This window comes from Leuciscus leuciscus (genome assembly GCF_965113295.1).
Source record: "Leuciscus leuciscus genome assembly, chromosome: 9".
Lineage (NCBI taxonomy): Eukaryota > Metazoa > Chordata > Actinopteri > Cypriniformes > Leuciscidae > Leuciscus > Leuciscus leuciscus.
The window spans coordinates 27,561,052-27,577,577 of record NC_138733.1 but is presented as its reverse complement, the minus strand read 5'-3'; the positions used below and the strand labels follow the sequence as shown (position 1 = coordinate 27,577,577).

General features: G+C 36.3%; 2 protein-coding genes across 2 annotated transcripts; both read right to left on the bottom strand.

Annotated features, from left to right (window-relative positions):
* Nucleotides 1–61: 61 nt before the first annotated feature.
* LOC309506837 (uncharacterized protein) lies at nt 62–9,820 on the bottom strand. Its single transcript, XM_082180793.1, has 12 exons — nt 9,702–9,820; nt 8,747–8,883; nt 8,203–8,393; nt 6,955–7,976; nt 6,721–6,873; nt 4,381–4,455; nt 4,174–4,290; nt 3,000–3,149; nt 2,551–2,718; nt 2,255–2,446; nt 1,263–1,454; nt 62–1,172 (listed from the first exon to the last, which is right to left on the bottom strand). The coding sequence occupies exons 3-12, from the start codon at nt 8,375–8,377 to the stop codon at nt 1,068–1,070; spliced, it is 2,349 nt and encodes a 782-aa protein (XP_082036919.1). The 5' UTR covers nt 8,378–8,393; nt 8,747–8,883; nt 9,702–9,820; the 3' UTR covers nt 62–1,067.
* An 843-nt stretch (nt 9,821–10,663) lies between these two features.
* Nucleotides 10,664–15,113, bottom strand: LOC309506848 (lysosomal thioesterase PPT2-like). Its single transcript, XM_082180810.1, has 8 exons — nt 14,765–15,113; nt 13,532–13,685; nt 13,019–13,114; nt 12,819–12,926; nt 12,640–12,723; nt 12,448–12,532; nt 11,376–11,430; nt 10,664–11,256 (listed from the first exon to the last, which is right to left on the bottom strand). Exons 1-8 carry the CDS (start codon nt 14,918–14,920, stop codon nt 11,113–11,115), a joined length of 882 nt encoding a protein of 293 aa, XP_082036936.1. The 5' UTR covers nt 14,921–15,113; the 3' UTR covers nt 10,664–11,112.
* Between the last annotated feature and the right edge of the window lie 1,413 nt (nt 15,114–16,526).

Genomic DNA, 16,526 nt, shown 5'->3' with positions numbered 1-16,526 from the left:
GTGTAATATGAAGTTCTCCAGATGCTTTCCAGAGACATAATGATCACACAAAGCACACCAATTTGTATATTTGAGGCTTTATTGTCAATTAAACCCCTGAGTTCTCAAGAAAGAACATTTAATAAAAGAAAACCTCTAGAACTGCCAAACCCACGCAAACTTGAGGCTTCATTTTAAATGTGATTTATGAGGTATGCATCAAATTGTGGGGATTCCAGCTTACCCAAATAAAATAAGCTAATTAAAAAAAAAAACATGTCCTTTTCAGACAGTCTGTAAATCCTTCTACTGTGAAAAAGATTTTCCTACACTGGAACAAAGATAGCACATCCAAGTTGGGAATCTAACTGCATCTCAAAAACAAATCAACATGAGAAAACATTTATAAATACAGGACAAATATAAGATCACATGGAACAGAACATGAGGGGAAAGATACAGTAAATCAAACAATAAGAGAAAAAGCAGCATTCAACATATTCAGCAGCCATTATCAATAAAACAATTTAAACATTTAATAAAAATAACAACAACAATTAAAGGCTGTAGGGATTTTGGGTTACTGGAAAATAATTATTAATAAGCAAAGCATGTATGAGTGCTGAAAAGGCACGTGTGTGTAACTATGTAAATCTTGGAACCACAATCTGACGGTGTGGGAAGTAATCAGAACATTTTATGGCTGTATTCAATCAAAATGACTAAAGCAACCTGTTATGGACCAATCATAAATTCATATGAACATAACATAATATTTCATTATATACCCTCAACTTGTTTGATTGTTTTGAGCAATCTGTCAGAACATACAAATGGCACTATTCATAACTTACTGTACACATTAGCCGCTCTCAAATTCATTGACTAAACTAGAGAACTACCATAAGAATTGAACAGTATTATTAACTTTATCAGAAGCTGAACCAGATCATCATTTCTGTTAGTTTAGTGCCGCAAATTGAAAGGCATCTGACAGAATTTAGACATTTTAGTCAATTAACAATATATTGTGCAGTTCAGTATTCACAGAGCATCATTAAACTCACAGTATGCGTTTAATCACACACTCACAGTGTGTGTTTGAGGGCTGTCTTGGGTCCAAGTCTGCTAGAGATGTTTTGCTTTAGCTCTGATAACACACCATCCCGCTCCTCTAACTCCAGAAGAACTTGCTATGAAGGGCAAACAAAAAAATATCACATCAATAATGTGTGCTCACGGTGGATGTACACACCTACAGTAAGCAGAGGCAGGTTATTTACCTCTATAAGTTTATCTCTCTTCTGAAGATTGTCCCTCAGTTTTCCTTCCTCGAAAGCCCTCTCCTTATTTTCCTTCTTCCACCCCAGTTCAGCCTCCTTCCTCTCCTTGGTCTTCTCTCTCAGCTCCTTAAGTGTGTCTTTGAGTTGCTCTGATAGGGCAGTGATGGCACGTTTGTGATTTTCTCTTTGGTCCTGAAAGAACATGGATGCATGTTGATGAAAACTTACAAACCAGATCTTGAGAGTGCACTGGTTTGGACTCTCATTATTTAAATTGTGCCCACCATCCAATAAATCACAATCATTTTGTGCTCTGTTACTTTTGCTATGGAAAAAGTCCTAGCCTTCACGTTTCTTAAATTTCATAATGTAATTTAAACAATAAATGTGATGCTCTTTTAATGTGGTGCGACAGAGCGCCAATGTTCATAGCTCGTTAGATAGCTAGAAAAAATAACTCGAGAGGCGCATTTTGATAAATATATGGGCTATATTACATATTTAATATTTTCATTTAGCCTGTTATCATTATTTAATGCATATTTGAATAAATCTGTCATGAAAACATGTTTTTCTATTACAGCCACTGTTTAAATGTTTATATTTCAACAATGAATTGGAGTAGAAATTATATAATAAAAATATAAAATGCCTTATCTGTAACTTAAATATGCATCCAAGTTTTTATTTGAGTGTTGATTATTAAATAAATGTGATTAATAAATTGATTTTGTTCATTAACGGTTTCCTTTTTGGCTAAATGAAAACCATTTCAGTGGCTCGGTCAATTTTTTATTTCAATGCATCACTAATTACTGGTATTGGCCAGAGCAATGCATGTACACACCACCAGGTGGCACAATTGCTTTTCTGCTGTATCAAAATAGATAAGTCGAAGGTTTTGGAGATGTTCAGCACACTAAAAATGATTGGCAATGAGTGTTGAAAAAGCCACAATTGTGGAAATTAAACATGTTTTTATCAGACGTTACCAGTATGAGGTTTTCAGCGTCGGTTAAGGCCGAGGAGAGTCTTGAGATCTCCTGCAACATGGTGGTGCTGAGCTCCTCTCTATCTCTGAAGCTCGCCACCAGCAGAGCTTCTTTCTCTCGCAGCCGATTAACCAATCCAGACTCAGCTTCTCCCCCTTCCAACCCCCGTCCAATCAGAGAGTCTGAGAGTGCCTACGAGGAAAAAGTGAATAGTTAACTACTGGAAATTATACATTAACTAAATCAATTGCAAGAGAGGTCAGAGACAGCGAGAGGCGAGTTTCCACCACATCTACCTGCACATCTTTGCATGAACTCTCGAGTGCCTCCTTTAGCTGGGAAATATAGTCTTTGTTATCCTTCACCAGTGCAGTCAGGGCTGAATCTCTCTCTTTCCACACTTCCCATTCTTTCATCATCTCCTGTTGGGCTCGATCTCGCTCTCCAAGCTCTACACGCAGGTGCTATTTGAAGATACAAAACATTGATTTTATTCTCAAATAAAGTTGAAGGCTGAATCATTTTTCACCATTTAATGACTTAATTTATTTGTTCACAATGTAAACCTATTGTGAAACTAAAAAACATAGCACTTTGAGAGCTCTGTTTTCTGTATAAGAGCCATCAATGCCTCATTTACTAACAAATCTATAGCAGTCATGTATAACAGCAGCAGGCACTAGCCAAGTGATTAAGTAAACATATGTGTGTACCGTTGAATTACAGCACTGTTTGTTTAACTCACGTTAATAACATCCTGGTTACACTGGAGCACAGTGTTGAGTGTGATGAAGTCTCGGTCTCGCTCTCTGCCAGCGTCCCTTACGGCCTGCAGCTGTTTCTCCAGGGCTTTCTCTCTCTCGCTTGCATCTGACAGCTGGGTCTCCAAGACTGCCTGATTAAAACATGACCGTTGAAATAAAGTATAAGAACTATGGACTGCACGTGCATCCAGCATTTCCTGGACCTCATTTGAAGCAAACATGAAGTGCTCATTTACCAAGTTAATTACCCCACACACAGTGACCCAGCCAGAATTGGGTGTGTTAGCCAGAGCTTCACTGTATGCTCACACTGTGTACTTTTGCTATATTTGTAAGGGTGAAATCACAAGCTTAAAACTGCTTAAAATGATGGTCCTCACAAGTTGATAATGAAAAAATTTGGGGTCAGTAAGATTTTCAAAAATGTTTTTGATAGAAGTCTCGACTGTATTTATTTGATCAAATATAGTAAAACATTAATGTTGTGAAATATTATTGCTAGTTTAAGTAACTGTGTTCTATTTTATTATATTTTAAAATGTCGTTTATTATTATGACGGCAAAGCTGTATTTTCAGCATCATTACTCCATTCTTCATTGTCACACGATCCTTCAGAAATCATTCTAATATGCAGATTTGGGGACTATTAGTGTTGAAAACAGTTGCGCTGCTTAATATTTTTGTGGAAACCGTGATACTTTTTTTCCAAGATTCTTAGATTAATAAAAAGTTCAAAAGAACAGCAATATGAAATTGACACTTTTGTGTTTACTGTCACTTTTGATCAAATAATTAATGCAGCCTTTCTGAATAAAAGCATTCATTTGTTTTAAAAAGTGAAATTAACCCCAAACGTTTGAACAGTAGTACATATACAATTTTAATAAAAAAAAATAAAACAATAAATGATAATGTTTTATTTATTATTATTTGTATATAAAATTTATTATTACTATTTTTTATTATAGGATGATGTTTAAGAGGACAATTGGCTCATAAAGTGACTAAATAATGCTTTCATGCACTTTTAAATAATGGCACACATTTTATTATACGATTAGGGTTGGTCTATAGTGATTATAATTGGCTTAATTTAGGAAGTCTGAGCAGTCTTCATTTACAAAACTCATGCTCATCATCACATCAGACCTCACCTCGCGTTCACTGCGTGTATCAGTCACCGCACTGGCCAGTTTTTTGATGAGTTTGTCAGTGTCCTCTGATTCCACTCCCTGCTCAGCACACAGCGTCTGGATCAAAGTCACACATTCCTGAAGAGAGGAGAGCACACAGTTCACTGACCTCCACTCAATCTGTTTTTAATCCTGAATCTATAACGAGTTCATCAATACAGGACTCACCTGGATTATGTTCTCTCTGCTGTGTAGTGATTGGCTGAGACTCTCTATGATGTCATTTTTATTCTTCAAACTGGTCTGTATTGCCAAAACAGATCAGATAGGTATTAGTCTCACAAACAGGCATCTTTCCTAGCAAAATGACTCCATGTCATGCCTGAGGGACAGTTCATGGCATTGTGACTTCTTGTGACTGCATTCCACTAGTGTTATATAACTGCTATCACCTCACACTAGAGAACAACAATTCAATAGACTCAACCCAGAAAGAACCAGTGCTGTGAAATTACAGCACTCTGTAAAATGCCGAATTAAGGTCGATCATAAGAGGGCGGTTAAAGTATTTGGACACTTATGTCACACTTAATTCATTGCATTATATAACAATCCATCAAATGTATCTGTAAGCAAATGCTGCAAGTGTTTCTCAGAACTAACTTCTCTCTTCTGAGCCATTTTTGCAATTAATTGTAAACAACTGATGTCAAGGTGATTTTTAGTCGATGTATGAAGTCAGGGGTCGTTTACATGACACCGGTTTCAGCTAAAAACGGTAAACATTTTATGCGTATTTGCCGTCAACCGTGTTTTGGGGCCTGAAAACACAAACTTTTGAAAACGTCTAGTTTTTGAAAATGATCCCGTTATCGTCTCCATGTAAACAACAAAAATGTGAATTTGTGAAAACGGTGACGTCATGCATATGACGTGTTCAGTCTATAGACTCATAGGGTTTCTTTACAAAGTGACACCTACTGGCCTGGCAGCATAATACAGTGTTTTAGTCATTTCAAGGATCAGTGTGAACGGGATCGTTTTGACAACATTGTCGTCTTGTACGCGAAAAAACGCATCGTTTACATTGTAGTACATCGTTTCCGTGTAACAGTAGTACCCTCAGTTCTCCTCAAGTTCACACAGGTGTCCCAACCGAACAGGTGTAGTTCATCACTAAGAATATATTATTTGGCTTTAACAATGTGTCCAAATACTTCTATGCAGTGTTATTTTAGTATTATTTACATAATATTTATTAATATTTTGAGTTAGCTTTTATTTTTTATATTTTTAGGTTTCATTTGAGTAATTTTGCTCTTGTCATTTTTATTCAGTGTTATCTAGTGTATTTTTGTAAATTTTCAACTTAAAGCTGCAGATTGAGTGGACTTAGCCAAAATTGTTATTGTTTACAACTCTCATGCCCCTCCCCCACTACCAGCGAGCACCCTCCCATCGAGTTCGTGCTCGTCAGTGCGTGTGCACCAGATTTTCTGTGAACGCGTCCGTCTCTTCAGCATCGATCAACACCATGGACTCAGAGGTAGGCTGCCCTGGCTAATCTACCCATAGATAGCAATAACCGAGGAATTGGAAGCTTGTTAGTAGATCAAGCTTCGTACAATCCAACACACCTGTGAACTTCAGGCGTGTGCATGTGATATTGTAACGTGCGCGGGGGAGGGGGGGATCTGTGGCGTGTGCACGAACTGTGATTGACAGTCAGATCTCACACAGCCCTGCGCTGACTGGACCAGAAGAACCGGGAGCGGTGGATTTTTGCAAAACAAATAACAGGCTCCAGGTGGAGGTAGAAGTGCGGTTTTTTTTCTAAAACCGGCTGGTTTATGTTGTTCTGTCAGAGCATAGTGTCGGTTTCAGTGAATATGATCAAAAAAAAATCTTGCCGACTGCAGCTTTAAAACTTATTTGCTGCCAATACAACATTTCTAATTGTCATGCAATTTTTTCATCTAATATTAATATTCTATGTTCTGCTTTATTTCAATTAACATATTGTTAACAACGTACTGTTTTATCCTTACAAATTTCTTTTTATGAAACATTTTACAAATAAATCTTTCAAATAAATTGTATCAAATTAAGTTTGATATTTTGTCACCTTCATAATGCAATGAAATTCTTGAAATGAAAATGGCTTAAAAGTGTCTGGACCACTTTTTATGAATTCATTCTTGATGATTTAGTTGAAAAATATAACATATTTAATACATGATTAAGGCTTAAAGAGAGAAAAGCACATCAAAATACAGCAGCTGTAAAACCTGTTATGAAAGAAACGGCAACTAAAGCCCAGGGCAAACTCCTCTGGTTTGGGAAGATTCTTGGCGGAGGTGTGTTTGTGTCTTTCTAAAAAAAATCCACACACACCTTCTGTAATATGCCCTATATAAGGCATCATTTGAAAACAAAAAGTCAACAGAAAGATTAGGAGAGGGTGTGTCTCAGGCGTGCTGTGCTAAGTCTCCAAAACACAATGCCTCCAGTGCACACTTCAGTGCACCATGCCATTAAACTCAATTATCCCTGCCCCGTCTCACTCACCACTTGCGGAGACTTCAACTGCTTGGCAGGAGCATCGGTTGCTGGTTTGTTGGTCTCCCTGAGCTGAGCCTCTAGAGTTCTGATGCGAGCCTGAGCTTGAACAAGTTGTTCACGCAACTGCTTCACAGCAAGGTGCACCCTAACTTTAGACGTCTAAAGAAAAGAGAGATAAAAATGAATGGCAAGGTATGAAAAAGAGGTCAAAAATTTTGAAAAGAGGTCAACAGCGCTCACCTCTCTTTGTAATGGCATAAAGTCATCTTTTAGCTCGGTCAGGATGTCGTTCTCTTCTTCAAACTCATCCTCCGTCCCATTGTCCCCCTCTCCGAAATTTAGGACCCTCACTAACCCTGTTTTCAGATCAACCTCATCCTTCCCATTCTGCACATCTCCTCGGTCTAACACGGGAATACGACTTCCAGCAGGTGACCTCACCGGCTTTCCTTCAATTCCCCTCAACTCTTTGAAAACGGTGTCTATAATGGCCGAATGCTCCTCTTGCCAATCAAACGCATCAGTGCCGTCTATTGAGTCCAGCGATTGGATGGAGGTAGTGCGGGATCGAGATCGCAAAGAATGACAGGAACCAGACAGCGAGGCGGGGCTTGATCTGACAGATGGCACGCTCAACCAATGAAGGGGCATGCTGCTGGATTTGTCTCGAGAGAGGCCCAATGACGTGAAGGCTTGATCAGGCAAGTGACGTGGAATCCCACAAACGGACTCATAGTCCGAGTCGGACACCCTCAAGGAGTCACAACACTCACACTTCTTGCCCTGATGACACCGTTTCCCCGTTTTCCTATAATACGGACACGACTCGGCTTTCTCGGACCACCATTCGTACTCGGAGAGGGCCATGTTGTCCCTCAGCATTTCTCTGTATCCTTCCCCTACCGAATCCTTCCTGTCCCCTTCATCCTCACTGGAGCTTTCTTTTCTCTTAGAACTAACAGAGTGGCGCTGATCGTACATGCTTCGCACCCATCGCCTAATCTTGTCCCTTTCCTGAGAGAGTTTCTGGAGTCTCTCACTCGACAGCACTCGGACTCGGGCGATAACGGAGTCGAACTTGAAAACTCGCTCCAGAACGGACACACACTTGCCACACAAAAACTCCCCGTGACCGGCCCCGCGTGGTACAGGCTGCTCTAATATGTGTGTCAGCACACTGAGCAGGTCGATTCCTTTCGTAGGGGTGAGCAGGCCGCGAGAATTCGAGAGCGAGCGGGAGGAGCTGAGAGATAAAGTGCTGCCTAGAATTAAAAAATAAAAGTACATAATTATATTTAAATATGCAATATCATCTTTAAAAAAAAAAAAACTCTGATTATCTTAAACCTAAACAATACTTTAATAGCGTCACAAATTAATTATGCAGCAATAGCCTATGCTTTTTTCCCCTCTGTTTCATTTAAAAGCATTTTAAAAACGATTCAGTTATACCAAACAAATGTAAGTTGTTGGAAACATGCTTCATACCCCACGGGCTGCTTTGTGCTGATCTGGGCAAGCTTCCTTTGCTAGAAAAGTCTGTTGGGGTCTGAGGTTGCGCCCCCTTTCTGTTCTGACCTGCATACAACCATCGCCGCTGGTTACCCTGCAGGTCATTCCCACAGATGCGGCATCCTTCACTTTTACCTCGTGTAGTCATCATAAATACAGCAGGTGCCCTATAATAATAATATTAAGAATAATAAACAAACTATAAAAAAACAAACAATAAAAAAAATACATATCAAGATTTTGACTAAAGCATTCAGAAAAAAAAGAAATGCACAGGGGGTGCTGGTGGATGAAGCCAAGGCAATGATATCTGGTATAAAATATTTAAGGTAAATACTAATTTAAAGGAATAGATCACCCCAAATAATCATCATGATAAATGACATCAGCGTAAACATTCTTCGAAATTCTCCTTGAGTGTCCCATGGGGATAAAATAATAATTTACAAAATTATACAGCATGATACTTCCATCTGAGTGCTTTTAAAGCACTCTAGCACAGTTGATATACTCTACGCACCTGAGTAAATCTGTCAGTGGTTGTATTGTGTGGTTGTTCACTGTTGTCCTTTGGCTGGGGTGGATCCAGTGAATGACAGCCCACTCTCCCCTAATGACAGTCAATGTTTACATGGGCTGGGACACTGGCCTTGAGCACTAAACACACACACACACACACACACACACACACACACACACACACACACACACACACACACACACACACACACACTTCAAAATCTGATTATTTACATCAAAGATTTTTTTTTTTTAGGTAAAAATGCTTTATAAAACAAACCTGATGAAGAATTTAAGTGGATGCCACACTAGCTTAGTTCACCCAAAATGAAAAAATCATCACAATTTACTCTCATCATGTTTTTACAAACCAGTATGACTTGCTCCCTGCTTTGGAACCCAAAAGGAAATGTCAAACACAGTGTTAGGGACTGACAGACACCTTTCCCCCCATTCAATGAAAGTGAACGGTGACTGTCAGTCTGCCTAACATCGCTGTTTCACAAAACAAAAGAACAAAGGTTTGGAACAACTTCAGATGAATTAATGATGACAATATTTTCATTTCTGGGTGAACTATTACTTTAAATCAAATCTATGAAAGCCTAGCACGAGCGCTTTCAATTCAAAGGCGCAGATTGAAAACACAAATTATGTAAAAAAGTGACGCGTTGGCAGAGAACTTTCCACACGATGAATAATCTCAGCAAGCCTGTTTTACTCTCGTGTGCTCATTCAAAAAATATTTTAAACCTCTATCAGAGCGCTTTAAACGCAGCTGATATGAACGCGAAACTGACTTTTGGCTTCACGGAATGTCAGAATGACCCAGCAGAGGACAAAACATGATATGATAGACCAAACAACTCTTCAACACAGTCGTCAACTGATCTGATAAGTTGCGATAATCGAAAATATCCCACTGCAATCTCAAAAGTACAGATTAAGTCGCTTACCGAAGCTCAGGAAGTGTTTCCTCGGTCTCGAACAGGAGCTCTCGCGCGTCCGAACCGGAGTGCCAGTCGCCGCGCGCCCACTCTACCTTGCTGACGTCATCATAAATACCTGTTTAAACCCGCAGCTGCGTGGCGCACTCCAGCTGTTTGCACAACCATGCGCATTGCAGACGAGATTTGTATAATCTCAAAAATATATTTTAGTAATATATAAAAATATATTAATATTTTAATATATCTCAAAAATACAGATTTTTTTTTAATTTTGTGAAATATTGTTACAATTTAAAAGAATGGTTTTCTATTTGAATATTATAAAATATCCTAATTTATTTCTGTAATGCAACGCTGAATTTTCATCATTGCTCTTCAGTGTCACGTGATCCTTAAACAATTATTCTAATATGCTTATTATGTTGGAAAGAGTTGTGCTGCTTAATATTTTTTATAACTTGTGATACTTTTTTCAGGATTCTTTGATGAATAAAAAGTTAAAAAAAATAAAAAAGAACAGCATTTATTTAAAATGGAAATCGTGTGTAAAAATATAGGCTATTCTACTGTTCAAAAGTTTGGGGTCAGTAATTTTTTTCTTTCTTTTTTTGAAAGAAAGTAATACTTTTATTCAGCAAGGATGTGTTAAATTGATAAAAATAGATAGTGAAGATTTATATTGTTATATTGTTTGAATAAATGCAGTTCTTTTAAACTTTTTATTCATCAATGAATCCTGAAAAAAAGTATCATAGGTTCCAAAAAAAATATTAATCATCACAACTGTTTCCAACATTGATAAAATGGAGTATCAAATCATCATATTATAAAGATTTCTGAAGGATCATGTGACACTGAAGACTGTAATAACAGATGCTGAAATTTCAACTTTGCATCACAGAAATACATTATATTTTAAAGTATATTTAAATAGAACCATTCTTTTAAATTGTAATAATATTTCACAATTTCTTTGTAATTTTTTCTGTATTTTTGATCAAATAAATGCAGGCTTGATGAGCATAAGAGACTTCTTTCAAAAACATTAAAATAATGTTTCCAAACTTTTGACCGGTACTAATGTATGAAACACACACACATTTTCTTGCAATCATTATACTTTTTTTTTTTATAACAATTTAATAATTTATTTTTAGTAAAACAAAATATTAGTCCTGTAGTATCTCTATAAATAGAATTAGAAAACTAACAAAATAATCTGCTCACAATATTAAAACTGATTTTACATAAAATAAAACTAAACAACTACTGCAGAAAATCATTCATTGTCTACACAGATAATAGAAAATATCTTAGGTGATTAAAAAGAGTACAATCATAATCGGCACTAGACATGATTACATTCAGGATTGCGCACATGCATGTGAGGCCATCAGTTTGTTTCTGTCTCTGTAGATTAGGTGAGCCACTTGTCTATGCAATTCTGGTAGACTGTGAGGTTTGAATGCCAGGATGTATGGTGAACACCAGGGACGACACACTTGACCACGGCTCCTTTTGAGTTTAATGTTTTCAGGCCAAAAGCATCTCTTAGATACCACTGGGGAGAGAGGAAAATGGTTAGGATTACTAAAATGCAATAGCAACTACAAACCATGAACAACTTAAACTAATTAATATTGCCTTGAAAATGACCAGAATATGAATGCTTCCACTCACATCCTGCTTTTCCATCTCAACCACCGTTTCATTACTGTCATAAAACCCAAAAATACTGTGGGGGGAAAAAGAGATAAACAGTAAAAAGATATGAAACGACCGAGTATGTTTTATTCAGGACCTACATTTAAAGATGGCAAACATGCTTTAAAAAGGCACCACATAATCCTATAAGACCTTTTAAAGTTCAAACGCCACTTTAAATATTTCTCACATTCATTCCAGTCGGTTGAACTGCCACAGGTTAACCCTTTAGCAGCACGTAAGACGGTCGAACTCTGATAAACGTTTGATGCTAAATATCATGTGATCAAATATATTAACTAAAACTATTTAAAACATTTCTATTAATTGATAAATAAAGCTGAAATAAAATATAAATATTAGTTGAAAAACTAGAAATGTTGGCTTTGAACTAAACGAAGAGTAAGATTTACTTCAACTGAAATCAATTAAAGGGATAGTTCACCCAAAAATGAAAATTCTGTCATCATTTACTCACCCTTATGTTGTTCCAAACCTGTATGTTTCTTTCTTCTGCTGAACACAAAGATATTTTAAAGAATGTTGGTGTCCAAAACATTGATGGTCCCCCATTGACTTCCACTGTATATTTTTCCATACTACTGTTCGGTTACCGACATTCTTCAAAATATCTTCTTTTGTGTTCAACAGAAGAAATAATTTTATACAGGTTTGGAACAACTTGGGGGTGAGAAAATGATGACAGAATTTTTGGGTGAACTATCCCGTTGAACCTAAATAGCTATATTAAAAATAATGATAATAATAATAATAAAGTAACAAAAGCACGTAATCGAATAACTAATATTAACATGAAAACTACACTGTAAAAAAAATTGCTGCGATTATTTATCACAACTTAAAATCCAACATTGTTTCAACTTTAAAAAGTATGTGTTCATGCTTGACTTAAAATATTAAGTTTAGTTAAGTTGGATATTTAAGTTATCTCAACAAATTTTAAGTTGTTGTAACTAATCGCTGCCACGTTTTTTACAGTGTAAGAATATAGCTCATTCAAAATAATAATAACACTGATGTCAGAGACCTTGACTCCCATGGTGTAATAACGCCGTCATCTGGTCCGCCGATCAGCACCAGAGTCTCTATGCGCAGGAAGCTGTCTCGCCACGCTGAGAGGGAACAGAAGCATACAACACAACATGACTCAAGGCCACTGAACTGAAAGTGCACAAACAACCATCTGAGTTGCACATATAATAGTGTCATCTTAAATTACCTGTTAAATTGGCATGCTCTATCTCTCCATTGAGTGGAGCCAGATAGTTGCTGCTCTTTAAGTATCTCTCTCTTTGGTGTGGATCTACAGAGAGAAAAAGGCAAGTAAGATTCACTGTAAATCAAACGAAATGCAGAACAGTGAGCAAATTGTTACGTGAAAGTGACACATCGGCTTACCATTCCAGTAGTTGCAGATGGATATTTTTTGTCCTTGTGTAGTGTAACAAATATGGTACAGTCTTGACTTGATGATTTTAGGGAAAAAGTATTTCAAATAATTCGAATCTGTAGAAGCATGGACAAAGATGAATGTGTTTGAAGTTTCTCTAGAGAAAACAGATGTTGTGGTGTGTAGTTTAGGGGAGGATTTGACTGACCTCCATACTGGCCAGCTGTTGGTGAAGACAGTAATATCAGAGAGTGGACATTGTGTGTAGGAAGGGTAGCAAGAACTCCTCGACATATCAAACCACCTGAGAACATTTTTTTTTGTTCAGCGAGGACACATTAAATTGATCAAAAGTGACAGTAAAGATTTTTATATTGTTACAAACATTGTTTTTTTTCTTCAAATAAATGCCTTTCTTTTGAACTTTCTATTAATTGTAGAATGCTGAAAAAATGTATCACAAATTTCACAAAAATATTAAGAATAATGGAGCTGCTGAAAATTCAGATCTGCCATCACAGTAATGAATTACACTTTCAAATATATTCAAATATAAAATAGTTACTTTAAATTGTAATTGTATTTCACAAATGTACTGTTTGTACTGTATTTTGAATCAAATAAATGCAGCCTTGGTGAGAATAAGAGCTTTAAAAATATATTTTGAATGGTAGTGCATATAACAACCAGTTTTATGATTAGTTTAATGAGTTTAGATGACCTTGTGAGAAGCAGATGAGATGGACACCATCTTCAGCGCTCTTCATGATGGGTCTGACGGCCTCTCTGAAGCTCTCTACCTGTTTCCACAGTGGCTTCATACTGGCAATGTAGTCATACAGGGCTATTGTGGTCACACTGGTACCTGGGTGAGACTTAGACATTGAAAAGAGAAGTTAGTGAGTTTCAACTTAGATTTTAAAAAGGAGAACTGTGCACCAAGTGTGGTGATGTGAAACCGAAACTACTTAAAAAGGGTTGTGCAACTCAAACCTTAGATTGTGATTTTAATAGGTGTTTTTTTTCTTCTGTTTTTGACCCAAAATGTACCCATTCAAAAATGTTATGCAAGTTTTATGTCATTTTATTGTATGTAGTTTTATAGAGGAATTTGTTTGTAAATGAGAAATGCAATATAAAAATAACAGAAGAGCATTTATGTTTCTTAAAGGGTTAGTTCACCCAAAAATGAAAATTCTGTCAGTAACTCTCCCTCATGTTGTTCCAACCCCGTAAGACTTTCGTTCATCTTCGGAACACAAATTAAGATTTTTTTTGCTGAAATCTGAGAGCTGGATCACTCCTTCATAGGCTGCTATAGGCTATAGGCCTAATCGATATATGCCATCCCAGAAAAGTTTAAGACATCGTTAAAATAGTCCTAGTGACTACAGTGGCTCAACCTTAAGTTTATCAAGTGACGAGAATACTTTTTGTGCGCAAATTTTTTTTTTTTAAATAACGACTTTATTCAACTTTTAATTTTCTTCTGTGTGGGCAACTTAAGGTTGAGCCACTGTAGTCACTAGGACTATTTTAACGATCTCTTTACTAGCTTTTCTGGGATGGCAGAAATCGATTCCATAGCAGCCTATGGAGGAGTGAGCCAGCTCTCAGATTTCATCAAAAATATCTTGATTTGTGTTCCTAAGATGAACAAAAGTCTTACGGGGTTGGAACAACATGAGGGTGAGTGATTACTGACAGAATTTTCATTTTTGGGTGAACTAACCTTTTAAATTACTCCGCCGCCCCTCACACATACATTTCACAAAATACTATATAAAAGATTGCATAGCAAAAATGTTATGCAAATAAAATGCAGTTTATTATCTGTAGTTAAACTAATTAAAAATAGAAGAGCATTTATTTCAACAGGTAGATAGATAGATAGATAGATAGATAGATAGATAGATAGATAGATAGATAGATAGATAGATAGATATTAGCCTACCTGATAGATAAATTTCGCCAACATCTCGAACTGTTTGGGTCCATCAAATATCCCGTGAACAATAATTACTGGTCTGTATCCTATGACGGAGGACAGCAGTAATACAGCACATATAATAACACATGGTCTGCAGCCATCACTCATCAATCCCCCCATTGAGGTAGCCTACTCCAAACAACGTCTCACGAGTCGCAAAAATCTATAAACTGAAACCAAATATTTACTTTAATTAACCAAAATTATATTTGGTATCCAAGTAGGTGCATGTCAAGTTCTGCCAAAAGATTTGAGCCTCGCTCTATCTCAGGCGTTTATAAATAGGCTATACGTTGTTCCGCATGTGATGCTTTGTCAGTTGAGGTGATGCTTTTATAGACCTCTTCCTGTCTAATCAGTTGATGTGGTTTAAGAAATGAAAGCAAACCATTTCACGTTATTATTACAAGAGAATGTTTCACATTGTTTATTACCTTTTTTAATGCAATCCATTTATACAAGAGCCAGCAGTTTTTCAAACTTTGTTGAGCATTAGGCTACATCTATATTATCGAAAGCTACTCGTCATCGATTACACTGCATAGCCTATATATTGTGTATTTTGAACATTCTTTGCAAAATATAGCCTACACTGCCGTTCAAAAGGTTTGGATCGATAATATTTTTTTATGTTTAAAAAGAAAAAGTCTCTTCTGCTCAACAAGGCTGCATTTATTTGATTAAGAATACAAAAAACAGGAATATTGTGAAATATTATTACAATTTAAAACAGCTGTTTTCTATGTGAATATAATAGTAAAGTGTAATTTATTCCTGTGATCAAAGCTGAATTTTCAGCATCATTACTCAGTCTTCAGTGTCACATGATTCTTCAGAAATCAGTCTAATAATATGATGATTTGATGCTCAAGAAACATTTCTCATTATTATCAATGTTGAAAACAGCTAATTACATTTTTATTTCAAGATTCTTTGATGAGTAGAAAAGTCAAAAGAACAGCATTTATCTGAAAAAGAAAGCTTTTGTAACATTAAAAACTACTGTTCAAAAGTTTGGGGTCAGTAAGTTATTTTTGGGGGGATCAAGGATTAATTAAATTGATCAAAAGTTACAGTAAAGACACAATGTTACAAAAGATTCTATTTCAAATAAATGCTGTTCTTTTGAACTTTCTATTCATCAAAGGATCCTGAAAAAAATTGTACACAACTGCCCAGCTAGCAGGGAACGTTCTCAGAACTTTGGCTAACATTCCCTACAAGTTTGGTTAATGTTTTAAAGAAAACATTTGAATGTAATGTTCAAAGAATGTTTTAAGGATGTTTTCTCATTTCAAATAATGTTCAGGTTAAATGTAAACTAAAATATTACCTTTTAACTGTTACATTTTGAGGATGTATTTAGGATTTTATTGAGATAACAGATTATACAATGTTCTCAGTAAAACATTGGCACAATGTTCCATAATAACAGAAGAGGAACATTATCAAATCAACGTTCATAAAATGTTTTGAGGATATCACTGAGGCTTGAGATGATGGAGTGTTTTTTATAAAACGTTCTTGTAATGTGACGTGTTAACAAAACTAGAACATTTTAAATGTTACATTTTGAGGATGTATTTAGGATGTTGTTGAGATCACAGATTATACAGTTTTCTCAAAAAAAACAAAAAAAAAACATTAACACAATGTTCCATAATAACAGAAGAGAAACATTATCAAATCAACATTTTATTGAGATAGCAGGTTATACAAAGTTCTC

What these genes read in the sequence shown, in the direction of transcription:
- LOC309506837 (XM_082180793.1), bottom strand. Translation starts at nt 8,377, where the DNA reads ATGATGACTACACGAGGTAAAAGTGAAGGATGCCGCATCTGTGGGAAT. An exon ending in AGTTGAAGTCTCCGCAAGTG is followed by an intron (nt 4,456 to 6,720) that starts GTGAGTGAGACG and finishes TTGGCAATACAG; the next exon opens with ACCAGTTTGAAGAATAAAAA. An exon ending in ACGCTGAAAACCTCATACTG is followed by an intron (nt 1,455 to 2,254) that starts GTAACGTCTGAT and finishes ATGTTCTTTCAG; the next exon opens with GACCAAAGAGAAAATCACAA.
- LOC309506848 (XM_082180810.1), bottom strand. Translation starts at nt 14,920, where the DNA reads ATGGGGGGATTGATGAGTGATGGCTGCAGACCATGTGTTATTATATGT. An exon ending in CATCTGCAACTACTGGAATG is followed by an intron (nt 12,724 to 12,818) that starts GTAAGCCGATGT and finishes TTCTCTCTGTAG; the next exon opens with ATCCACACCAAAGAGAGAGA. An exon ending in AGAGCATGCCAATTTAACAG is followed by an intron (nt 12,533 to 12,639) that starts GTAATTTAAGAT and finishes GTTCCCTCTCAG; the next exon opens with CGTGGCGAGACAGCTTCCTG.